This window comes from Cyclopterus lumpus, chromosome 22 (assembly GCF_009769545.1).
Source record: "Cyclopterus lumpus isolate fCycLum1 chromosome 22, fCycLum1.pri, whole genome shotgun sequence".
NCBI lineage: Eukaryota > Metazoa > Chordata > Actinopteri > Perciformes > Cyclopteridae > Cyclopterus > Cyclopterus lumpus.
This window is the reverse complement of record NC_046987.1, coordinates 10,621,527-10,647,595: the sequence shown is the minus strand read 5'-3', so window position 1 is coordinate 10,647,595 and position 26,069 is coordinate 10,621,527. Positions and strand designations below refer to the sequence as shown.

Genomic DNA, 26,069 nt, shown 5'->3' with positions numbered 1-26,069 from the left:
TAGTTACCTTTTGCATATCGTTTGCATGGTTAGAACGGCGAGAGGATGAAGAGACCTGTCAGATAATATAATAATGCTAATAGAAAAGCCACTGCGCACTCATTATCATTTCGACTTTCTATCTTATAATTATGACTTCCTATATCTTGATTATGACTTACCACGAAGATATTTTTATTATCACAGCTAAATTGAAATCTTATTTTTTTTTTTTTCTGTCAGAAATGTACTTCCGGGCTAATAAGGCTAAAAGGTTGACACAATGCATGAAAGATAATTTTCGACTAGGTGGCTATGTATCCTCAATTATTTTACCTTTTAGACTGAGTGATGTCATATTATATATATATATATATATATATATATATATATATATATATATATATATATATATATATATATATATATCATATTGTACTTACCTTGTGTTGTCTCAGTCATTCTGGTTTTAGCTCTATAAATATAACACTCACTTCATCAGCAAAATAATTGTATAATCATAACAGATAATAATATCGTATATCCTAAAAATAGAGACAAATACATAGGAGTAAAAGCATTAGTTGACGCTCCCTTAGCAGTCTTCAAGGCAGGTGTTTAATTGTCAGACGGCCCCTGAGTCAGTGGGAGTTTCTCTTGTTTCTTGTTGTTGGAGGAAAAAAACAAAGCAGCGCCCATCAACACCAGACACCAGCGACCAGGAAGCTGTCTGAGGTGAGTGATGTGATTTTTATTTTATTTGTAAAGGCATGTATCCGTGTGGTGATCTAAACGTGGACTGGAGGAATTTATGCCGCTATTTATGGCGCCATCGTTTTCACCAAGTTCCAGAGCTGGAGGAGGAGGAAGGCGAGCCGAAATATGTCTGATTGGAGAGAGAGAGAGAGAGAAAGAAAGAGAGAAAGAGATTTTCTTTCATTTGTGAAAATACGATTTTAGAATTGAGTCTAAACGTCCAAAGGCGCCATGCGCTGTAGTACCGTGTTGTTATTGGTCAGTCAGGATGAAGATGTTTCTGGCAACGTGTCAGGCTATAACACCCAACACAGATCTTCTCTCTACAACATCAATTGTTCCTAATTGAGTACATTAGGGGGGGGGGAGGGGGGGATACCTTTAATGACATTTCATGGCTACAAAATGGGTAGTTCTTTTCAATCTAAGGCTTAATAAGGATACAATTGTGTTCATGTTGCAATGCCTGACAAAGCTCTATTGCCACAGTTAAGTGTTGGTCGTGTGCAGGAGTTCACTTATAGTAAGTGTTTAATAATTCAAATATTTTCAGTGCGTTATCACTTTAAAATGAGATCCAACACTTCAAAAGAGTGCACAGTAAGTTTCCCAAGAATAGAGAGCAATAATGCTGGTCATCTTCGAGTATCAAAGAGATATTAATATTTCAGTAGAGACTAAACACAGATTGATAAAGTGCTCGCAGTAGAGATGGATATGGAATACCTGTACAACTGCTGAACAGGCTGACGATAGAAAGGTGCATGTATGAGAGAATGCGTAAGCCTCTCGTCGTGGATTTTCTTTGTCTGTTTTTTTTTCTTGTATATTTCAGCACCTCGAGCAGGTAGACAGCTCCAGTTGCACAGAATGAACAAACAGTACAAACAGTGGAGAGGGTGAGCAAAGATCCTTTCTGGATCTTATTGTCATGGTGCAAAGCATCAAAATGACCTCTGTATCACACGGAAAGACACCAAATACTGTGCAGATTAAGAATGTCTCCTACACTAAATTTTAAGCTCCAGGAATATCAAATATCAAACCAGTAGGAGGTTCAAGCGTGAATTGATTCTTGACTTAGTTTTTCCATCCATCCATCCATTTTCAATACCGCTTATCCTCATTAGGGTCGCGGGGGCGCTGGAGCCTATCCCAGCTGACATAGGCCGAAGGCAGGGGACACCCTGGACAGGCCGCCAGTCCATCGAGGGCAGACTTAGTTTTTAGTTACATTAAATCTTAATCTCAATTCAAATGTGTTTGTAAATAGGTATGTTATCATGTTGAGCTCATGACTGTGGTACTACAGATTGCACTCTAGTGTACTTTCCTCTCCTGCCCTCTCTGTTAGTACTGCTGATGCTGATGATAATGGTGGTGGTGTGTATGAATTATGTTCATAACAAATCTTAAGGCTCTTACTCACCACTGCTCCCTGTATGCTAGGGTTGGTTGGACTGCATTGTCCATCCGTAGACTAAATCATTGGCATGTCCTTATTTATAAGGCAATTAAGGTACTTCCATCTTATCTATGTAAGTTAATTTATCAGAAAAATGGTGGAAGCTACCGTCTTCGCTCTGTGACACATGAGCAAGGCCTCCTCTTGCTATCTGTCCCTAACGTCCGTCTCGAAACGGGAAAAAGGATTTTTAGGTTTGCTGCTCCTGCGGCTTGGAATTTGCTGCAGACTGATTTGGGTCTACCGGAGCCGGTCTCTTTAGGTGTTTTTAAAAATAGATTGAAAGAGTTGGTGGAAGGTTCATCTGGTTGTAGATGTTTTTTTGACTGAGGTATGTGCACCTGTGTGAACTGGGATATGATAACTTGAGTCTTAGTTTTGGTTTTACTCATGCTGTTTTTTTTATTGTCTGTCACTGTTTTATGTTGTATGTCTGACTTTTTTAATCTCAATGAGGCTTTTCCTGGTTAAATACATTTTTTTTTAAATGAAGAAATCAGGAAACACTTTAGTGATAAGCCTCTTGATGGAAAATCGAAAGAACAGAATATTAGAACAAAACAGCAGATAGTGAGTCCTCCATTTGTATTGCACCTGCCATCTAACCACAGCACAAATAGACACAGCTTTGTTCTTTTTATGTCGTCAGAGGCTCCTGCTATTTAAGATGCCTGCTGCGAACCTCCCTCCTATTCCACAGGGGTCCATCACAGGGATACTGACACATGCAGCATTGTAACTGTTGTATCATACACAGATATTCACCAGCAACAAAGCACGCTGCCATAAGCTTACTATAACACCAGTAAGCATGGGACATAAGATATTTTCAGATTTTTAAACTATCTTGTCCTCTTACCTGTCACACATTGTATGCTGATTATTAAGACAACCTCTTTTTGTAGCAGCAGACATCCTGTATGTATAAGACATTGTGATATGAGCACTCTGGTTGGCAGGGATCCAGATCCAGATGTTTTCTGTACATGGTACAGATGGTTTTCAAATATTTCCCATTATAGCTGAAACAATCAGTCAATAATTGATTAGTATGATGACTGGAACAACTAATTTGATAATGTATCAATTGTACAGGACTGTGTACTGTTACATGGGCAATACGGGATATTCAAATATGCCAACATGGGCTTTGGGAAGAATTTGTTGTGCGATTTTATGGATGAAATGATTAATTTATTATTAAAGAAATAATGGCAGATTAATATTTAATTCAATTATATAGTTTAGTCCTTACGTCACATTATTGCAGACCATTTCAACTGTATGTGGTTAGATTGATGTCCTACCTTACAAACATTAATTGTCTGCCATCATACTGTTCTTTGGAATATGATTGGCAGTAGTTTAATGTTCAAAAATGATTAACACGCTTCAAATGTAAGTGCAAGCTTATTGAACAACTGCATTGATAAAACCATTTACAATTGCTTCAATTGTATTCTTTAATTAAATGTATGGTTGACATGTTGTCATAATGTCGAGAGACTTATTTGATGCATTGTGAATTCCTTTATATGGTTAAGCTGCTTCCAAAAAGTAGAAATGTATCTGAAGGCTGAAATGAGCAGTGTCTACACTGTGTTGTAGATGTGGGAATGAATGTAATTTAGACTGAGTCTCAGGTCTCACAGGGCCTTTTTTAGGATCAGCTCCAGCAGTATAAGAGGCTGTGGGTGGAATCTTCAAGAAGCTCTGAGTTTCAGAGAAAACACAGATTGTTATGGTTCTTTGCTCTGAGTCAGGTTCCTCCAGCACACATGTTGTACTGAAGCCATCTCTGATGTCAGGTGGGCTCTAGTGAGGAGCGGCCCAGTCCACAAAGCAGCAGTAGCGCAGCCAGACAGCGCTCCACTGGGGGCCTACTGAGCATGTGCAGCCAGACAGGAAGCAGGTTTGTGTGTCATGCTCCAGTCATGCTATGGCTCATTCATCCTTCAGAAAGAGGCTGGCTGGGGGATGCTGCAATAACTCTGCCCTATGCAGACACACCTTGTTAATCTGTGTTTGGGTGTTGTGTGTGTGAGAGAGAGAGAGAGAGAGAGAGAGAGAGAGATAGAGAGAGAGGTATGAAAAGAGGAAAGCCTCCTCCCTCTTCCACTGAGCTGAGCAGGTGGTGAGCAGGTGGTGAGCCAATTGTGCGATTACCTCCGCCCCTCTCCCCCTCAGGTTGAGTCTGATGAGGGTTGCCCACCCACAACCCCCAACACTCCCCTCCAACTAAAAACCATCACATGCTTTTAATTCAGGGAAAATAAGTCTTTTTTTAAGCAAACGTTTCCCTCACTGGTGCGTTTGAGGCCAGGAGCAAATAGCTGTATCGGGTTCCAAAATCTTGTAGAAAGACTTCCCAGAAGAGTGGAGGCAGCTCACGGCTTTATAATGAGATCACATACAGGTGTAATGTTGGTGTCCCTGCTTGCCATGTAGTTCATGTACAGTGAATGAGAGCATTGGTACGCTGGAGGGGTCTTTTTACAGCCTTCGTGTGATTTTGCAAATACGCCGTCAACTCTGGTGTGATAAGACATCTTTAAAGCTGACGTTCTTCAAGATGTGTTTACACTATTTTGTCTCCCCACTGTTGCCTTTTTAGTACGCTCCCATGCTGCTTCCATAATGTGTCCTCTCATGTCATGACTCATGTTTTATTGGCTTGTTAACAGTTCATTAGAGAAGGATTGTTTTAACAGAATACCTTTTACACCAGGATTTACATAATCAGCGGCTCAGTTTTAGATTAACATGCAGAGCACAGCTAAACATTGCTCATGAATATGCTACCGTCTCTGGGCCTTTGAGAAGAAGCTGTTGACAGGGAAAGCGTCAAACCTCTCCCTGCCATGCAGGAATCGTGGCAAGGGGAAACTGCACATTTAACAAGGCTGCAGTCAAGAGGAGAACAACAGCTCTGAAGCCATTACTCTTTTATTTATGGTAATTGCAAGTTCTCCTTGGGGGTAGTCTTATCTCATAGCTGCGGTGCAGAGGTTTGGAAGTCAACACAAGTTCACATTGTATTTATGTTTCATCTATCTGGCAAAACAGGACCATCTCTCTCATTTCCTCAGGCAGGCAATGAATCTTGGTCCAGCTGAATGTTGGGGGGGGGGGGGCACCAAATGGTTTATGTTGATCATTAGGTTCTGGTGCAGCTGGGAATAGGACCCAACCCCTGAAAGACATGTTTATATGTAACAATGTCTCATTCCTTTATGGTAACAAAGAGTGGAGGCCAACACGCTTGGTTTATATGTTGACAGGGAGTTGTGTTCCCCGTACCATCCTCGTTTCTTTTAAGCCATGGAGGATGGAGGGCTCAGTTCAGCACACCTTGGTCTCAACTGAAATATCTCAACAACTATTGAATGCAATCTCATGATTTGTGTGTACAGAAATCCCCCAGAGGATACATTTTTCTTGGGCACCAGCTGCTATTTTTGAATGACATGGTTAAAAAGTCTTGGGGCCACAGATATCCATGGTGCCAAGAAGATGAATCCTAATACCTTTGGTGAAGCTTTTCCTGTAGCACAGACATCTATGTCCGAATTGTAATAACTTTGGTGATCCTCAGGCTTTCAATCATACGCCATCATCAAGTCAAAATGTAATATGACTAAATACCTAAATAGCTAATGACATTCTCATCAGCCCCAACCACATTTTATGTATAGTACTAATTAGCATTTCTTTGAATGCTAAACTGAGATGGTGACCATGTTAAATATTATACCTGCTGAAGATCAGTAACGTTTCATTGTCATCGTAAGCATGTTGTCATTTTGCTCAAAGTCTGTGCAAAGGCTCAACCTCACAGAACTGGTCGCTGAGACTATTTATGTTTTTAAGTTGGTGACACCACCGAAATAATGATGCTTTTAAACAATTCATGGTAAGGCCACAGCAGAAGCTGAGTCCATCTAAATGGTATGATGGAGTGATGAAATATATCTGGATTGAATCAGGGTTTATTGCAAGTTATTGACCTTCTGACTTACAGTTTAATTGATTCGTCTGTATCACATCAAGGATGACATCCTCTCTCTCTCTCGCTCTCTCTCTCTCTCTCTCTCTCTCTCTCTTTCTCTCTCTCTCTCTCTCTCTCTCTCTCTATCTCTGTCTCTCTCACACACACACACACACAGATACCTCAGCTGTTTCTTTTTTCTGGTGCAATGAGCTGATTAGCTGACCTGAGCTAGCCTTTTCTTCTCTTTTTCTGCTTCTCTGACTCAAACTCAGTTATTTCTTCACCAGCTCGCGGCTCGTGTACTGACTTCAGCATCTGTGATCATAATAGTCTAGCTGAGCACAGACAAGAGATTTCACTCGTGCTGCCAGCGGGAGGCACAACACTGCCAACCAAACCAAACATCAGTTTGTAATCTGCTGCATTGGCTCGGAAGCTCGAGTCAGGGATGAGGAGGACAGAAATCAGCAGAAGGAAAGGATTAGAAAGACTTCAGATTTGCTGAGTTAAATAAGCTGGAGAGGAAATGGATACCATGGGATAACTGTGAGCATGTTTGAGTGTTTATATACGATGGGTGAGACAGAAATAATATCTTGTTGTTAAACTGCCGAGTCATGCTGTGACGTTTGTCCAAATGTTGTGTGAAACCACACCGTAGCCAGCCTGCATCCTTCAGCATCCTGCTCTGTTCTGGAGAGGAAGAGTTTAACTGTGAGCATCAGCAGGGAGCAGCGTTCAAAGTGACTCGTCTGATGCAGGAAGAAGAACGGCAGTGAGACGATAAAGGTCTGTTTATGCTTCTGCATTTCAAATTGTGTTCGAGCTCCAGTTTACAGCTAGCTAGTTGTATTTTCTTCCATATAAGGCGTCAATTCTGTTTGATTCAGCTCCTGTTGCTGCATGTCACAGTTCACACAGCTCCTCTTTGATTGGTTTTATGCCATTAGCTCATCACAGGAGTATAAAAATAGGCACTGAACAGTTTACTTTTTTCCTGCAGCTTTCCATTTTGGGCTTTTCACGATGATTGAATTAATTAAAGAAAAGTAAAATGCTCCAAACAGTATTCTCATCATGTTATCACAAGCAATGCCTTTTAATCACGATAAAAACTCCTGGGATACTTTAGTTGATCTTTTGTTATATTGATCCCACGACTTAAAAATCTCCTGTAAATCATTGTGTTAGTTTGTCCATCAGTTTGTTTGAAAATGGGACACAGGACTTATCAAATAACTATAATATATAAACGATCCAGTGAATTAAATGTCCTTGATGACATGTATTTTTCTCAGAGAACCGAATGCTCTCTCCTTTTACTGTAAGCCTATGTGGTTATTAATCCACTTTTAGCTGTAAAATAATCTTTTTGTGCATATCGATGGCTTATTTATTAGCAGAGAGAGAAAGCCTGATACCTCGGCTTCTGGGGAAACACAGCACTGCAGGCTGCGTGTGTGTGTGTACTTTATGGATTTGCTTTGTGGTCCATCCTCAGGAGATCTCCACCCCAGTTGTCTCCACAGGGAGCACTATTCAGATGCTGACAGCATCTGAATATTGACTGCAAGCTATACAGTTTTTCACAAAATAAAGTAGACTACAACAGTGCCGAAAGAGCTGCTAAAAGATTACTGGGTTTTATTTTTAAACTATATCGTGACCTTCTGACAGTGTTGCGTACAGCAGTCCATTGGTCAGCTCGCCCTCCTCCACCAGACATCCTGCTATGGCTTCAATACGTGTGGTTTGGTAAATGCTTCACAAAACTTCTCAGGAAGTGACATCATTGGCGCAGTGATAAATCACACCCCGGTTGGGATCAGTAATGTGTGCCAGTTTGGAGGCCTTTAGCTTCCTCTTCTTCTTTCTCACTTCAATCTCGTGTTACCTCACATCGCTTGTGAGGGTTGGACAGCAGCAGGGTTGTGATGCAGTTCCGGCTGCCATTTACTGCTGCGTAGCACACGATTTGTTTACAACTGTGTCTACTGTCACAGTAGTCTCTCAAAATATCGTGGAATCATACTTCTTTTCCCATGAAATCTGATGATTGATGTCTTTCACTCGCTGTATTGATGCAAAGCTCTGTCAGCACTCTGTTGCTGCTTCATTTCCTCCGACTGTTTATTCGGTGAAGAGTGTACACAAGCTGAGCAGCTGGCATCCTGGAGTGTATTGATCAAACGTGTGGAGAGTGTGTGCTGCTGGAGGACAGATGGTTCAGGCCTCCATTCTGTGGTCATGGCAGTGAATGACCATATCCTGCACATGCCTCTGTAGACAAGGGGATACACAGAAACTGCAGTGGAGTAAACAGTTTAAGCTTTTACTCTTGTTCTGGTGAATTTAGTTCACAACAGAAGTATGCTTTTGTCTAACTGGTTAAATAGTTAAATGGGCATCTTCCCGGACACATATTGTGTGTTTTCACAGATCCTGCAGTGTCATCCCATCAGCATGTCGCTTTTGATGTGACGTCTCCGCTTCCATTTGTCAGATAAAGAAACAGACACGGCGGTCAATAGCTGCTAATGGACTGTGATGGTCATTAGGCTGATCCTGGCAAATGCTTTCAATACTTATCAATACTGCACTCACAGTGAATGACTGGTACTTGTCTGAGATAAATGGGACAGTGTATGTTAGAGATGCAATATACAGTATTCAGAGCACTAATATAGCATTAAAAAGCTTTTATATATGTAACTGTGTGTTGTAACGAGCTTCTCCTTCTTTTGTTGACACTTTTTGTCATATTAACTTTATTAGGGATTCAGTTTGCTGACTTCCCTCCTCTTATGCTAAGTAGCAATAGCTTAGACAATCACAACGTCAGAATCACTAGTAATCATTGTATAATTACAGAACTTGTATTAATTATCAGTTAACCCAATGTGATGACACTATGAATAACTGTGTAAAGCCCGAGCATCCCAGAGCTTCAACAGGTGTGTATCAAGGCAACAGGAAGTCCAACAGCTTGGCTAATGATCACTTTCTGTGTAGCTTTGTCTCTTCTTCAGGTATGGTCCAGTGCTGATGGCGCACTCTGAGCTGTTCGTGACAAGAGCGCCCCCTGTGGAGGGGACACGTGTGGAGCTGGATGTTCTCAGCTTCCTGGATTCTTTTGGGGAAGACAACAGCACTGCGGACAGATGCTACCACTCGCACTCCCGCAGCAGTGTCCTCCAAGGTCTGCCATTTGGAGGAGTGCCCACGGTCCTCGCCATCAATGTCGTGCTCTGGATGGTACTGACTCACACCCACCCATCCTTTATATGTAACCACTTATCCTATTCAGGGATGCCCAATGTCAGCCAATCCCAGCTGGCATTGGGCGAAGCCGAAGGCAAGGTACACCTTGGACGGGTCGCCAGACTATCTCAGGACACAGAGAGACAGACAACCATTCACTCTCACATTCACACCAACAGGCAATTTAGAATCAGCAATTAACCTGCGCTGCATGTCTTTGGACTGTGGGAGGAAGACAACTCACGCTGACACTGAGAGAGAACATGCAAACTCCACACAGACTAGTACAGCCCGGGATCGAACACAGGCCCCTCTTGCTTTGAGGGGCAGTGCTAACTACTATCACTAGAAATCCCCTTATAGTCTACCTTGAAGTATGATCAGCAAACATAGTTCACAACTTAATGGCTAAAAATGTAAACTGGGTCAAATGTCATATCCAGTCCTTAGTGGTGAAGGGATTAGCACTGACACCTCACAAAAACAATGTCCTGGGGTCACACAGCTGGGGCTTTTCTGTCTGGAACCCCTCATGGGTTTCCTTCATATAAAAATTGGATATGACATTATAAATGTGTTGTATTCCCTTGACAGTATAAGAGATGTGGTTAGGTAAACTTTGAGACTTTAAGCTGCTACTCATCCCTGGAAATGATACACTCATTTCCAAGGATGAGTGTATCTGTCGATATGATAGACTGGATAACATAATATAATACAGTGTTTACACTTTTTAGAAACATAATTGCATATTCTCCTCTTGTCTGCAGATAAAAATAGGATGTCAGGCCTTGTCAAGCTTGATCTTTGCCCTGATATCACTCTCAATATGCCACCTCCGTGTTTTAATTGGCTCATTTTATCGCTGCCTAGTTGTCAAGACAACACAGAGGGTCGACTGCTGTCTCCTAATGACAAGCATGAGTCAAAGCGTGCTTCCCCCCCAGGTGGCGGAAGCATCAATTCCATCATCATACAGAATAAGAATGAATCATCTGTGGGACTTAAGGAGAGTACGCCCACACATAAAGACCAAACAAACTAAAACAACACGGTGGAGACTTACACCGGGAAAGAGCGAGATAATGGAGAGATTCTTATTCAAAGATGGAGTTTGGACCCTGACTGTTAATGTGAACACGCACTCATTATTCAGCTACTCGCCTTAGTGAAGGCTGCCTTGATTGTCTATGCGTGGCTCTAGATCACTAAAGAATCGATTATTAATGGGGGCATTTTTCTTATTAGCAGTGTTGTCATCCTTGTCCACTAAACCAAATGTCTTCTAAACTCTAATTAATGAATTCTTTAATGCTGTGATTTGCATTTGTCAACATTCATCCATTATCACCCAGTTATGCTCTTTATTTTTAAACAGAGCATGAATTCACTATTGTGTCCTATAATATATCATTGAATAGGCTTTAATTATGTCATTGTAATGCCCTTTTGGGCAGAATGGAGGCTATTCATATTTATTCTCGCTATTGACCACACTCATTTGGATGTAGTACACAGCATGTGTTTGTATGTGCATGCTGACCTGTGTCTTGTAGTTTCCAAGACAACCACGTACCACTCTAAAGAAAGACGAGGGCTCATTATTGGTGCTGCATTTTGAACCTGTCTCATATGTGTAGGCTTCTTATGAACATGCAGAGAAAGGCCACAGCTTTCACGTCAAGCAGTATGGACAGGTTTTGGAAAAGGCCCAGAAAGATGAGTGTGTGAGGCGAGTGTGTAAATTAAATTAAATTCACGTTCTGGTTCTGTGTTATATAGCTCCTGTTGCTCATCTTCTCCTGTCTGAGGAAGGCTGCATGGGACTATGGCCGCCTGGCTCTGCTGATGGAGAATGACAGGTGAATCCTGATACACTTCTGGTTTGTGAGCCTTGGCAACAAGTTAGGATTTTCAATGGAACCTCTCCTGAGTCCTGACCATGAAGCCTCCAGCTCCCTCTGCTGGGTAGTAATGGTACTGCGTAGGAGGCAAAGTACTGCAAAGAGTTACTCTGCGTTTGATTAATGCTCATTTGTTGTTATTGGAATGATAAATGCAACTGTGGCAATGCATTCACGTATTTGGTAGTAACAGTGAAAATATCAAAGTGTTAACACTGATCAGACATACACATTCATGTATGTAAACAGACAGTGGCTGGATGAATGGTCTTCTCACTCTTTTAAAATTAGGGATACAACTAATAATTATTTCCATATTTGATCCAACTAATTTTGGAAAGAATCCTCATGATTAACATTTTTAAAACTATAATATGTTAAATTTACAGCAATATAAAATGAAGAGGCTTGAACCAGCCAATGTTTGGCATTTCACCTTGATAGAAAACTTCAAGGACAAGGCTATAAGGCTGGTTAGTCTGTATTTTTCTCAGTCCACAAATCCCACAAAAAGATCACTACTAACAATGTGTTAATCCATCTCTCAATTCTTTCTAACTTTTTTACGCCGTCTGTGGCACTCAAAGTCCACTAGTTCTAATCTTAAAAAACAGTTTTTTATAAAAGGCACTGTAGTTTTTTTAACAAATGTTACTCAAACACAAGAAAATAATGCTTGTGTGTGGAACTATTTTCAACGGCGGATTAACATGCATTTGGTGTGAGAATGTAGGGCAGCGGGGCATAAGAATAACACAGACAATACCTGTTAGGTTATAATATGGTTCACTGTTGTTTTTGGCATTTTCATTAGGTTTTCTGATGGTAAGAAAACAAAAGTATATCACAAGGCGTATCCTTTTAAACAATAAATCAATTGTCATATTACTTTGAAGTATACAAAATGAGTCAAAGTCCATCCAGCCGTTGGCGTGAGTCTGCAGCAGCTTTCCTCTGCTTGACCCGAGTCGCCTCTTCAGTGGCTTTAAAGCTCCCACAGCAAGCAGCATCTGTGTGTTTTGCCAACGGTCCTCTCTGGCACTGATTACATTATGCTGCTTAATTTGACACAATGTTGAACTGTCATTGGTACGGCCCAGAGAACAATATCCACAAATTCAATCATCACACTGGCTTTATTAGATTCGACCATACTGAATGTGTTTTTAGTCTTCTTTATGTATAGAGTTTGAGACCGTAGGACCGTCTAGAGAAGTTACATTATGCCTTTACTGTTACAGCACTGACATATTAAATATTAGATGCATTGATAAAGTCGAGCCATGCCACAATCAGAATTGATAGCCTTGCTATTTATTTGCTTATGTTTTTAGTCTCACATCCCTGTTTTATGGAGAACCAAGTGAGAAAGAGAAGTCTCCGTCAGAGTCCAGCCCTTCCGACTCTGAGACCAAGGACATGGTAAGTTTTGTTTGGCTTAGAGTTGTTCATCAGCTGCTAAAAGCAACATGGAACCCTTTAAACATCATTTAAAAGTACAATTTGTCCTAAACAAACGCACACACACCTGCTCTCTCAACAAAACACATGTCTCCTTAAGTTCTTACAAAAATATTGAATGCATTTCGTACCTATAGAATATTATTCTATTCTATGTGATGAAACTTGCACTGGTCCCATTCTAAGCTGACCTCTGAGTGTGGTTCTGCCTTACTTTAAAGCTGTACTAAGTCATATTCTTTCATTAACAATGTATTAAATAACTACATGTAATGGGAAAGAGAGACAACAGAGAATGAGTTCCCAACTCTGCAGTTTCTTTTCATAACAAGGTGTCACAGTTCATTTACCAACGATATCTTGATGTCTAAAAATGCAGCCAAATGCACATCTACAATGACAGTTTGACTCTGCTGGACTGTGACTCCATGACACCTGTGTGATAGATGAGGTCACTCCCTGCATGTGTATAACGGTGTAAGACAAAGAGTCAGACTGGAGTCATCGCCCTGTGCCTACTCAAAGCTGAGCTGCAGTAAAGTAGTTACTGCTCCAGGCTAGACCTATTAAATATCCCCCTCTGTGTCACTCTGCAGACCTTATTACTATGCAAATAGTGGATGCTTGCAAGCAGCCAGATGTGGTGTGCACAGAATTGTATACATATGTCATCCATTATCTTTAATAACTAATCCATGGGATGTTTTACGATACTTCTCTCTTTCCAGGGCTTCTGCTCATGGCTGTCATCACTCTACCATATGAAGTAAGTACACAAAGGATTTGCCCGTGTAATTATGTTTACCCTTCTGTCATCGTAGCTTCTATCCTTTTATTGGCCCTCTGTCTTCAAAGCTGATGTCACCGGCAAATGTAAAGTCTCTTGTTATGTGTCATTTAGCAGCAAAAACAAACGAGTCTGGGCTCATGCGACCGCCGGTGCCGTGGTTTCTCGTTGAATATTTGCTCTTGCTCCAGTCTGACTACACACAACAGATTTAGGCCTGGAGAAAAGAGGATTTCCACGGTGCCCATGGTTTCCATAGTATTATGGTGGAGTTTGTGTGCTTCTGTTTTCAGCTCCCGTGCCAGTGGCTCACCCTAGGAAAGTGCAAACCCACCCTGAGAGTTCGCAATGTGTGGGCCGCCATATGACCAGCGTGCCCCTCTTTTCTTCATTTTTTCTCATTTTTTTCTTTTTATTCTATTTTGTGACTGTGTTTCCTAAACCTCCCTCCTGACAACCGCAGCTTCTGGCACCAACGTAGTGGTGCCACGGTTTTACTCATGATGAGATGTAAGCTGTAGGCCCATTTGTCCTGGCAGGAGACCGAGCTGCATACATCCAGATGAGATTGCACAGCTCTGTGTCCCATCACAGTGCATGTGTGGAAAATCCGTTATTGACACATCGAGAACAATCTCTCTTTTTGACATGTGGCGTAGAGCGTTTGGGATCTATTGGATATGTGATTCAGGGATTCTGAAAGTTTCCCATCTCTGTTTCTGCAGGGATGAGGAGATCCGTAGCAAATGTGGCATCGACGCCGTCACATACCTGTCCTTCCAGCGCCACATCATCCTGCTCATGACAGTGGTTTGCCTGCTGTCTTTGGCCATAATCCTGCCGGTCAACTTTTCTGGGAACCTCCTGGGTATGTTGGTATTTAGATTATGGTCTTGCGGGCCGACTATTTGAAATGCCAAGGGATATCCTTAACCTCAGTCATATGAGGCATCTGGCCACACAGAGACAATCACAAGCGTCTACACACCAAAGGATGTATTAGTGAAATGCACTGAAGTTTAGTATAAAACAATCTGTGGTAAAGATGAGTTTATAAAAAACTATATTGCATACATGAAATTAGATCAAAGCTGAAATCCACTCAAAGCCACTAAGGTAATTTTAACTTAAAGTGACCCATAACACAAGATTCTGAAGTGAAACTACTATTTATATACACAATGGCTGCCTTTCATCAAATGGGAGTTTATAGCGTCAAGATGAGGATTTTAGGAATAGAAAGTGCTTCATTTCCACTTAACATACACATGTAGGTGTGAGGGGTGGGATAGTGCAGAAAATGTGCCTTTTGGCAGTTGTGTGCTTATTTTGTAGGTGTTGAGTAAGTCATTCCATAATAGGATGAAGGCAGGAGTCATTAAGGGTCCTACGAGGAGCTGGGCTGTCCACAGACTCTTTTTTTTATTACTGCTGGCTATCATCTGATGAAACAGTGTGTCACAGTAGCCATTAAATTAACCAACACCCAATGTCAGGCTGCCATGGTAACAGCAAACAAAGGGTGCCTGAATTAAAACACCAGAGTTAGGCATGACTGCGATGTTTGAATTGCGTGCGACATTTCATTGAGATGAGAAAGATGTCATTAAATTGCATGGAAAGTTTTTTTTCTAAATAGTAACATTGCTTCATTGTTGCCTCAGCCCACAGACAAAAGAGGAGGGGTTTCCTTTTCTTTATTAAAAAAATTAAAATGGCTCCCTCTCTGTCATGTTTCATTATCTCTACAGGAGACAGTCCTGAAAACTTTGGAAGAACAACACTGGCTAATGTTAGTGCAAAGTAAGTCTAGCATTTTATGAATGACATCAAATCTCATGAAGTAGCGCAGAACCATATCTATATTTGTTGAAACCCTTTTGTGCCTCATAGGGACAGCTTTCTGTGGCTCCACAGCATCTTGGCTCTGGTCTACTTCATCATCACGTTGCTGTGTATGGCTCACCACTTGATACGGCTGGAGTACCGAGAAGATGAGCAGGTCTGACACCATCATGTCATACTGTTTAAACATTTAGGCCCAGACATTTTTATACTGCAAAAATATCCATCTTATTAAATCAATTCCTCTAGTCTAGCATGGTAGCATGCTATTTAGGGCTAAACACAAAATACAGCTGAGGCTGGATGGAAGGTCATTAGCTCATGAATTAGATTATGATGGTTGCAATAGATGAAAAGTGAATGTGTCACCAAAAAGATTACAATTCAACCTGAGGAGAACATGAATGTGTGTGTCAAATCTCCTGGAAATCCATCCAGGAGTTGTAGAGGCGTTTCACGCTGGAGCACAAAAGTCAACCTGCTGGTGGCATAAATAAAAAAAGTCAGAGGATCACCGTAGTCATTGGGATTCATCCTCTAGTGACAATGAATGTGTGAACTTACTTTGTTTATGTAGTAGTAGATATTCATGTCTGAACGCGGTGAACCAACAGACCGGCATTGCCATCCATAGAGTCACGACGTTTGCATGGCTGATACCTCTTTATTAGATGGAGAGTTCTCTTTTCAGTTTATTGTATCTCATGGTGATTACATTATATGTTTCAGGTAGCCAGGACACTGATGATTACCTCCATACCAAGAGAGATCTCTGACCCCGGACTCCTCACCAAACACTTCCAGTACACATGTTTTCTTCTCTTTTTCATTGTTAAGTTAAATCCTCTCCTTTTGTTTCATTAATGTCACAAGACCATTGTCCATGTACAAAGTCATCGCCTTCATTATGATCAACTCCTTTTGCTCCATTCACTAGTGAGGCCTACCCCAGCTGTACTGTCACTGATATCCGATTCTGCTTTGATGTCCACACGCTGATGAGGCTGGACTTAGAGAGGTACAGTAGCTGCTCCAGATTGGACCAACACAGTTTGGGATCAGCCTGAGGCTCTTGTCTGAGGATGATGTGTTTTGCAGACGCAAGGCAATGAAAGGCAGGCTGTATTTTGCCACAAAGGCCCAAAAGGAAGGGAGGATCATGATCAAGACCCATCCATGTGCTCAGATATTCTGCTGCGACATCTGTGGCTTTGAAAAGGTACGTTGTATCAGCATTAATTGAGATTAGTGGGTGACTGCCTGTATAGACCTACAGCTCAGTTGGGCTGCACATAATGTATGTTACCACTGGATGGCACTGCCATCCAGAAATAGGAACATGCAGCAACAAGATATCCTGCCACTGTAAATCTAAGGATCTTTCTGAGAATGAAAGATGCAGTGAGTAATGTGTGCTCTAACTTTTATCTGCAGGTGGATGCAGAACAGTACTACAGCGAGTTAGAAGAAAAGCGGACAGACGAGTTTAACGCTGAGAAGAACCGCATCTCCATGAAGAGGCTCGGCATTGCCTTTGTGACTTTTCGTGATGAGAGGATGACTGCTGTGTGAGTAAACAACAGCATGACATTAAGGTTTATGTCTGGGAGCAAGCATAGCATTCATGAAGTGGCATAAAAGCAGACATTACTGAGTACTGATGCAGATCCCTTTTTGTATATCTTGTTTGGTCTTCCAGCATTGTGAAGGACTATGGTTGTGTACGCTGCCGTCGCAGACCACAGCAGTCCAGCATCACCACTGTGGTGCAGTCGCAAAGGTGGGGGGTCAACTACGCACCTGCTCCTAGTGACATCATCTGGTAAGTACTAACATTACCAGAACTCCCTTAGTTTCTTAAACCTTATTTTCCCTTAATAGCAAAGTCAACATCTTCCATACTGATACCATCTACTACTTTTGTAGCACGTGAGAAATCCACCCATCCATTATATATACGGATTCTGTGCATGGTTGCAGGGAGCTATAACCTATCCCAGCATGCATTGGTACACTGACAGAAACCATTCACACCCACATTCAAAACTGTAATTAATCATGACATATTGGTATCTTTGGAAACCTTTGGGTTGTGGCTAGAAATGCAAATGTAAGATGTATCAGTATGTATTTTCTTGTTTGTAGCAGATATTAAAAAAACAATGTAAACTCATTCCCTATCTATGACTGAATTAGCTAAAAGGCATGTTTCTTATCTTGGAGAATGAATGCAGCAGTCCCATTGAGATTATGTAACAAGTGAGGGATGCATATGTATAAGATATTAACATGGTATTGCTCACTGTTTGTGCTTCATGCCTGATTGGCTGCAGTGTGTTTGTGTTTTCTGGAGCAGTCGCAGGCTGTGGGGTTGAGCAGGTACTTTTGTTCCTTCATTAAAACTGAGCGTTGAAGTGTTCTGTTCCCACCCGCTCAGTGGAAACACGCTCACCTGACTGAGCTGGCTATTTCAGGCTTATGTCAATACATACAGAACAGGCTTGTCAGGGAGAGAGTGGTGTGTTTAATGTCCTGTCTGTCCTGCTGGATGATTGTGTATTGACGCTCATTATTTCTCCCATCACCAGGGAAAACCTGTCAGTGTGCGGATCTCGCTGGTGGCTCCGATGCGTCCTCCTCAACATTCTCCTCTTCCTGCTGCTGTTCTTCCTCACCACTCCAGCCATCATCGTCAACACAATGGACAAGTTCAACGTCACAAGGCCTGTGGACAGTCTGCGGGTCAGAGTTTGAGATTGAGTTTCACTGTGTGACCCCAATGCTACATTTGAACTCTCTTCGTTTTCATTAATAAATAATGTTGCTGTCCAATCCAGAGCCCTGTCATTACCCAGTTCTTCCCAACCCTCCTGCTGTGGGCGTTTTCGGTACTCCTGCCTTTCATCGTCTACTACTCAGCCTTCTTTGAGTCCCACTGGACCAGGTACTCACCAGCCATCAGCCATCTCTCCTCTGAAATGGATATGCCTGTCCTTTGCTTCTTCAAATAGGCCCTTCATGTGTAGCTGCCCTTCTTCCTCTCAACTCTCAGCATTTCTTCCCCCCCCCCCCCTCCATCTCAATTATTTTTTTATTTTACACCCTGTTGCTCTTTTTACTCCCTCCCTCCTTCTCTCTGTCACTCTCTCTGCACTGTTATTTTGGGCAGGTTGTCATAGAGATCTCCATGTGAGGATAATGATATGCACAGTAGTCACCATGCACAGGGGAAAGGCACATGGTGACTAGCAGGAGGAGGAGCAGAGCTACTGTGCATTAGGAGACAACCTCACGCAGCACCAATGAGCACCCTTTCTTTACATAACCACCCCCACAAACGTGTTGTGCAGGCGTGATGTGCGAAGGACCGAATGCAAATTAACTGTTCGCTGGAGGGAAAAGCATAGCTTGTGCTAATGAACCCTTTACATGTAGAGTCAGCTGACTTTACGTTACATTATTTCACATTAGGAATTTACTATGTTGAAGGGAATTGCGTGGATATGTTTTACATAACTAAATATGCATTGCGTAATGATGTTCTGACAATCCCATGTTATTTATTTCATGTCTCAGATCTGGTGAGAACCAAGTAACGATGCACAAGTGTTTTTTCCTGCTGGTCTTCATGGTCATCATCCTGCCCTCACTTGGTCTGTCCAGGTACACTCACAGCATAACCACAGAGACAAATTAAACATTTAACTTCTGCTTTTATACTTATTTTCACAAAATTATTTTGATTTTACACAATTTTTAGATGTATTGTATCTTATTTGTTTCTGTCTGTAGTCTGGACCTGTTCTTCACATGGCTCTTTGATGTCAACTTCTTGGATGAGAAGGAGGTCAAATTCCAGTAAGATAACTCTTTCTGTTCAAATGAAACATACAAATAGTATCATGGCTCCTAAGAAGACATTTGGGGCGCAGCCAAACACTCAGCTTCTTTCTTTTCTTGGTGCAGGTGTGTGTTTCTTCCTGACAACGGTGCATTCTTTGTGAACTATGTGATTACATCAAGTCTGATTGGCACATCTATGGAGCTGCTCCGTATCCCAGCACTGACAGTGTATGCCCTCCGCCTCTGCTTTGCCAAGTCCCAGGCTGAGCGCATTCATGTCAAACGGGTCAGCTGAGCCTTATCGTTTAGCTTATAACAGTGTTTTTCTTGAAGGTTGAAGATTGTGCTCTGTTTTTAAAAAAATGGTGTTTGCGTTTTCATATGCAGAGCCAAGCTTATGAGTTCCAGTTTGGCCTGGAGTACGCCTGGACCATGTGTATCTTTGCAGTCAGTATGACCTACAGCATCACATGTCCCATCATTACACCCTTTGGTGAGCAACATACATACAAATCCTCATCTACCTCTTCTTTCTTTCCACCTGTCTTTCTTTACCATCCCATCACCTTCCCCCTTAGTCTTAGTGTGTGTGTGTGTGTGTGTGTGTGTGTGTGTGTGTGTGTGTGTGTGTGTGTGTGTGTGTGTGTGTGAGTGTCGTCTCCCCTCATGCTGTGACCTCACTCTCCTCCACTGCCTGCCAATCAGATGCAGACTGTGTGAATTTGCTGCTGTAGTCCCAGACACCCAGACACAGTGAGTTGCGAGCCAGACGCCCACTCTGCTCCTGTCTCTGCCCAGAGCTCACCAAGCTTATATTGGCCACTGCAGTCCAATGCTAGTGAGAACAGGCCCTTTCATACATACACCCTACTGGTCTGTGTCTCATATTATTATTGTTAGGCTAAGCTTAAGCAGATAATGTCATTGGTTGAACCTCATTGTGTGGAAACACAAAAAAACAACACAGGATACCTGCGAAAGCTAAATGGGATAACTATTCAATTGAAAAATAAACGTATAATGCTTTTTTAAATTGTACATTGCATTCAACTATGCATTGAGCATAATATTCAGTGTTTGAGGCTCTTAAGGCTTATGTGTGGGGTTCAGTGGACGTTTGGAGAACAACAAATAAAATATCACAATGATGTTGAAGGACCATACCAGAGTTTTCTGTCTTTTGCCTCAAATCAACAATACCGCCGTCAATCTTCCAGAATGCTGCAGTGTTTTGGGTATTTTAATGTGTTTTCTCTGCCCCTGTAGGTCTGCTCTATGTGATCCTGAAGCACATGGTCGACCGATACAACATCTACTATGCATACATTCCCACTAAACTCAGCCAACGGATCCACAGAGCAGCCATCAGCCAGGTCATCCTGGCCCCCATCCTCTGCATGTTCTGGCTGCTCTTCTTCTCAATGCTCAGATTAGGTACTTTATCACTTCCATTCGTAGCCTGTTACAGTGTCTGTAACCGTCATTGTAATGTGAGCGTACAATATAGCATTGTTAAGTTGTAATTTCTTGCCCCTTGCTGTCACAGGTCCAGTTCATCCCATCACCCTCTTCACCTCAGTGTCCCTGCTCTCCTGTATTGCCTTTTCCCTCTTTCGCTTGTGCCTTAGGAAGCAACCAGACAAGTCGACAAGCTATCAGGTCAGCTCCGCCATAACCCACACAGACTAAGTTCAGCTAAAGACAAAGCAATATTGTATGAATAATGTGCTATTTTTCTTTTCAGATGTCCGATCAGCAAGCAGAGGAGACGTTTACTGATGAAGACAGGAGTACCGAAACATCCACAACTGCTTCTAGTGTACAGTAGCTCATATTTATATGATAAGCCTGACAGTACACCAGTAAACATATCTTACAGGATCATATTAGTATTTTTGCTTGTTTTAATAGTTATAGTTTTATTTGTGTAAAAGTTACATTAGGTGTTGTAGTTGTTGTTGGGGAATTTACTGTGCTGGTGGGAAGCACTGACATCTGAGATGTGAGAGTGCTGAACAGTGTTGCACGTATGAGCATTGCATTTATGATCAATGTCAGAGAAATAATCCCCAAAAAAATGTTGGTGTCAAAGAATAATAATAATAATAATAATAATAATAATAATAATAGCCATGACGAGTTAAAATACTGCATGATCCTTAAAGGTGCATAGTTATATGTATCCAAACCTGGATTTATGATAATTGCCATTTACTTTTTGGGTTCCAGGATATGCAGAGTTAGACTTACAATTAAATTGTGTTAAGATCTTAACTTGGTGCATGAGTTAAGTGTAGGATGGGTAAACAAACAATAAAACGTACTTTTATCTAATGTACTGATTTCCACTATATGTGGATCTTCCTCTTTCAGCTGTTTGTGGCATCTGTGCTGCTGGAGCCAGAGCTGGCTTTGACTCCCATGCCGTCCCCGGCCCACCACAGCTACGGCACCATGGCCAGCTCCCAAAGTTCAAGCCACGGCGTGGCGGAGGAAGAGCGGTGTGAGGAAGGCCACGCCCAGACCCGTGAGACTGAACTCCAAGACCCCCCAGACCCCTACTGCTCCAGCCTTGTAGGCTTCCAGTAACACTAAATCCCCAAGCTGATTCCACGTGTCCTTCACCTGGGGAACACAGATTGCTAAATGCTGCAATGCTGCATTTCCGTTGCCTCAGACCCTGAGACCAGACTGGGCTTGATGAAGAACCTGAAAAGGAAAGAATGCAGGAGCACAATCCCTGTAAACGCTGTCATAAATATATAGACAGCAGTTTGCTAAAACATCTCCTTAACTTGTCTCGTGGACAAAAACACCAATCTTTACAGACGATACGTCCCTAAATGTACAGATTATTTCAGTTAAAATATTGGATGCTCCATGACAGGGATCGCAACTTCTCCTGTGACTTCATTCGCAAGTTAAAAAGGTTTAAAGTAACGAAAGTGTCTGCGGTGGAATTGTCTTTGGGTTGCTATCAGAGATCCTCTCTCCAATGCTGTGCCACTTGGACATGAGTGGAGGTGAAAGTTCCTATCAGTGTGGGTGGTGTGAGCAGGCTTGCCCCGGCAGACTGACAGAGTGGTCTGAGCCCGGGTGATATCTGGTTCCTCGAACGCAGAGCTCAGGGAGGCTGAGGGCGAGGGCAGCTAGTTGTGAAGCCATCTGCAGTGAGAGCGCAGACAGACGGAGGGCCGAATGTAACTTAGAGATGTACTGTAATATATGTACACTCTCAACAAGGAGGCACAAGCAGCTTGACTGTACCTGAAGCTTGTTGGAACTATTATCAATTTAAGGTTGCTATTTTTGCTACAGTATTTTCGGTGTCATTGATATTGTGCTCTGGGTTGGGGGCTACTGGAGATTGTTTAGGGATTTGCAGAGTTGTCCCGTCTTAATCAGAGTATTCCCTTATTATGCTATTTTGACTGCGTATGTGATCCAATTCAATTTTTTATTTCTTTATTTTGAAGGTATAGTTCAACATTTTCACTTTCTTGCCGGGAGTTAGATGAGAAGATCAATACCACTTCCACATATGAGTGTGGTATACATCTAATTCTCTGCAAGAAAGGAAATAGCTTTTTATCATAAATTGCAGAATATTTTGAAAAATATACCGTGGTGTCTACTTCTTCTCACTGCAAGACAACCATATTGAACGAGAGAGGAATTTATTCATTTTTAATTTAACATTTTTGCATGCATGTTGACTATGTTGTATAAATTAGGTATGCATTTTCGTCCTTAACCATAAGGTCAAGTTTCACATGTGCTAGGCTTATCGTCTGTCTGTGTGTTTGCAAGTTTTATTTCCTTGTGGAGGGATGAAAGTATGTTTTGCTCCTGAATGTAAAATGATGGTAGTTTGTTACTCATGTCTCTTGCTGTGCCTTGAACAAACACGTCCTTTCGTGTGACAATCCAGCATGGCCTAAAATATGCTCCATTGACTCAAAACTAAAGAGATGAAAATAACAACAATCTTGAAAAACAACCCAGAGTAGTAAACAGGCAATGGGTAGTTCATTCTGTTAGTCATCAGATACGCAGGAGGCTCATTCCACTGAGATGTTGACCAAAACATCTTCAACCAAGGTCCCCTTACTGCCTTTTCCGGAGCTTTTGACTATATCTCATAAACTTCAACTGCAGATTAGTTTGTTCAGTTTTCATGGACATGGTCATAGTGAACTGTACATGTTCAAACTTTATACGATAGTAGTGCAGGTTTTGGACTTTTCTTTCTATGCTTTATAGTTTATTCATGTTAATAAAACAGTCTCTACCCAAGGTCCACTTACTTGCTTTTTCTGAAACCTTTAAGAGTAAACTATAATGTTCAACTTGTGCAGCACCATGGAGAAGTCCTAAAGATGTGTTTACTGTTTACACATCAGTGACAACTGAGCAAACTTCATCTGCTGATGAACACCATGTGATATGATCAAAAGCTCTGGAATAAGGTCATTATTATAATTTCAAGGTCAAGAACAGTCGAGCTCACCACTAAGCCATTTTACTGTGTGTGTTTACATCACAATAGTTCCCTCACTTCTTTACGATGTTTTGTATTATGTCCTTTTCGGTGCCTTGTTGTTGATTTCGATCACATTTGTTTTTGTTCATATAAGATGACCAAGTTCTCTCTAGAGGATACAATCTTTGAAACTTATTTATCCAGTGCCATTAACTTATATTGGGTTTGTCTTACATTTTAACATGTTAGATTAACAGTAACCACAAAATCATAGGTCTGTGACATACATTGTTTTCAGATTTACTGCATAATATTAAATCAACTTGCTACATTTTACATGGAATCTAACTGTAGTTTCTCATGCTGTATAGAAGAGATGAAAGCAGAGCGAGAGTGGTCAGTGCAGAGAATCATGAAGAAAAATCTATTTGGAAAAATAAACATCAAAGAGCATCTCAAAATGTCTGTCTGTGAACTACCAACGTGTCCTGTGGGTTGCACAGATCATTAAACGTACTTTCCTTTGAAAAATACAACATAAAACTTATTAGGCCATTCTTAGCTCCAATGTCCATGCAAGGAGGGATTGTCCATTTTCATGCTTAACGAGTTTTATTGTATCCTGTCGTGTCTTTTCATATGCTGTTGGCTTGGCCACCCGAGGTCTATTTGGAGGTACATTAGCTTTCCAGACATGTCCACTGGTTTTCACTCTTGGTTATGAAATGTGTGTATCATAAGTGCTTTATTTCATGCAGTATGTGATCCTGCTGTAGATGTGGGTTGTCAAGAAGGTTGAGGTTAAAGGAAAGACACCATTTGAGATTGATCTCTGTCAGCTGTGTTGTTAATGAGTTTTCATCTGTCCAAAGTAAAGTGCTGTGATCTGAAATTAAAATGAATTCAACTCAATCCACTTATCTTGTGCCATGAACTCCTTATTGCTCTCCTCGTGTGGTCTATGCTGAAGGGTTTAAGAGCGAGTGAGTCACATTTCATGTGGTTAGTAGTAGCGCAAGAGTGAATGTGCACATGACGCCTTCAGGAAATGTGCAAAAGGCTAAACTCCTTGCATTACTGGTTTAGGATTAATGTTGGACAATTTAAATAAATAGTTTGAATTCTGACAATTGTGATTATTTGCTTTTTTTGCCATACGTCAGATGAGAAGATTGAAATAGTATCAATCTTGTCATCTAACTCTCTGGAATAAGGAAAATAAGTATGTTTCCCAAAATGCCTAACTATTCCTAAAGTCTGACAAAGTGCACTACAGATGACAGTGATTCCTTTGATCAAACCGTCTCTCCCAAGATAATTACAGAATATATTTCCTCACTTCACAGCGCTGGGGAGAGGCGACTAATGAATTCAGTGCATGTTAGCTTAGTGTTGGAAGCAGTGTACCTGCATACAAACGAGCCTCGGCGAAAGCCGTGCTACATACTACAGGCCTCATTGGTCCCTGAAACCACATCTTAGGGTGGATGTGGCAATACAAGAGCATCTGCTTGTATCCAAAACACATCGCTAGTGGAGGCACCATAGTGCCGATGGTAGATGTTCCAGCAAAGTGATGCTGCAGCAAGTTTATCACACTGACTGGATGGATGCCATTTTTCAGCAATAAAAGGGTTTGTCAGAAAACAGCATTACATGCCTGTGATTATATGCACGGCTTCTTCGTTGCTGCGAGTTACGAAAGAAAAGTCCCTAACATTTCCCCTGTCACCCGTGGCAACTGCTGAGAGCATGCTTCTCAGTGAAAGGTGAATTCCTCTGGGTGCGTGGCCTGTCGCTCGTCCTGCCCAGATGCTTAGAATAGAAAATATCTCTGCCTCCTGCAGCAAACATATAGTCACTCCCATATGGGTTCGTTTCAGCATGCAAATGTTGCTGAATAAGTTGGTGTTGTTTAGTATTTACATAAGATTTTGGCTTAAAGTGGTTGCAATTCTGTTAATAATGTTTAACTTGTTGTATCTCCCCTTGAGTATATCTTGGTCTTTTATTTAGTAGCCATGCAAGAGCTTCTGATCACGCCTCATAATTTCCCCATTTCTTTTCCAGCACTGGACAGACTTTTTGTCCATGTTGGCATAAAAGATGAGATAGTAAATTAATCCCTGACCTTGTAAATAATCTATTCAGTAGCTGTAAATTGTTCTCAACTTTCAATCTGTTGAGATTGTTTTGTAAAGTTGGAGACAATGTTTCACAGGGGGCTTACTTTATTTAATCACAAACTCTCACGTAATTGCTTTATCAGTATATCCAAGTATCAGGTGTGTAGA

The 26,069-nt window shown here is 41.5% G+C and overlaps 1 protein-coding gene across 1 annotated transcript; it reads left to right on the top strand.

Annotated features, from left to right (window-relative positions):
* The first annotated feature begins 654 nt into the window (after positions 1–654).
* tmem63c (transmembrane protein 63C) lies at positions 655–24,690 on the top strand. The gene is made up of 23 exons (XM_034563354.1): positions 655–714; positions 9,204–9,446; positions 11,235–11,314; positions 12,691–12,778; positions 13,546–13,583; positions 14,330–14,472; positions 15,356–15,407; positions 15,498–15,606; positions 16,179–16,252; positions 16,387–16,467; positions 16,548–16,668; positions 16,884–17,017; positions 17,149–17,271; positions 18,038–18,191; positions 18,287–18,393; positions 19,026–19,112; positions 19,242–19,307; positions 19,416–19,578; positions 19,680–19,785; positions 20,559–20,726; positions 20,839–20,951; positions 21,037–21,111; positions 21,666–24,690. Exons 2-23 carry the CDS (start codon positions 9,237–9,239, stop codon positions 21,879–21,881), a joined length of 2,508 nt encoding a protein of 835 aa, XP_034419245.1. The 5' UTR covers positions 655–714; positions 9,204–9,236; the 3' UTR covers positions 21,882–24,690.
* The last annotated feature ends 1,379 nt before the right edge of the window (positions 24,691–26,069 follow it).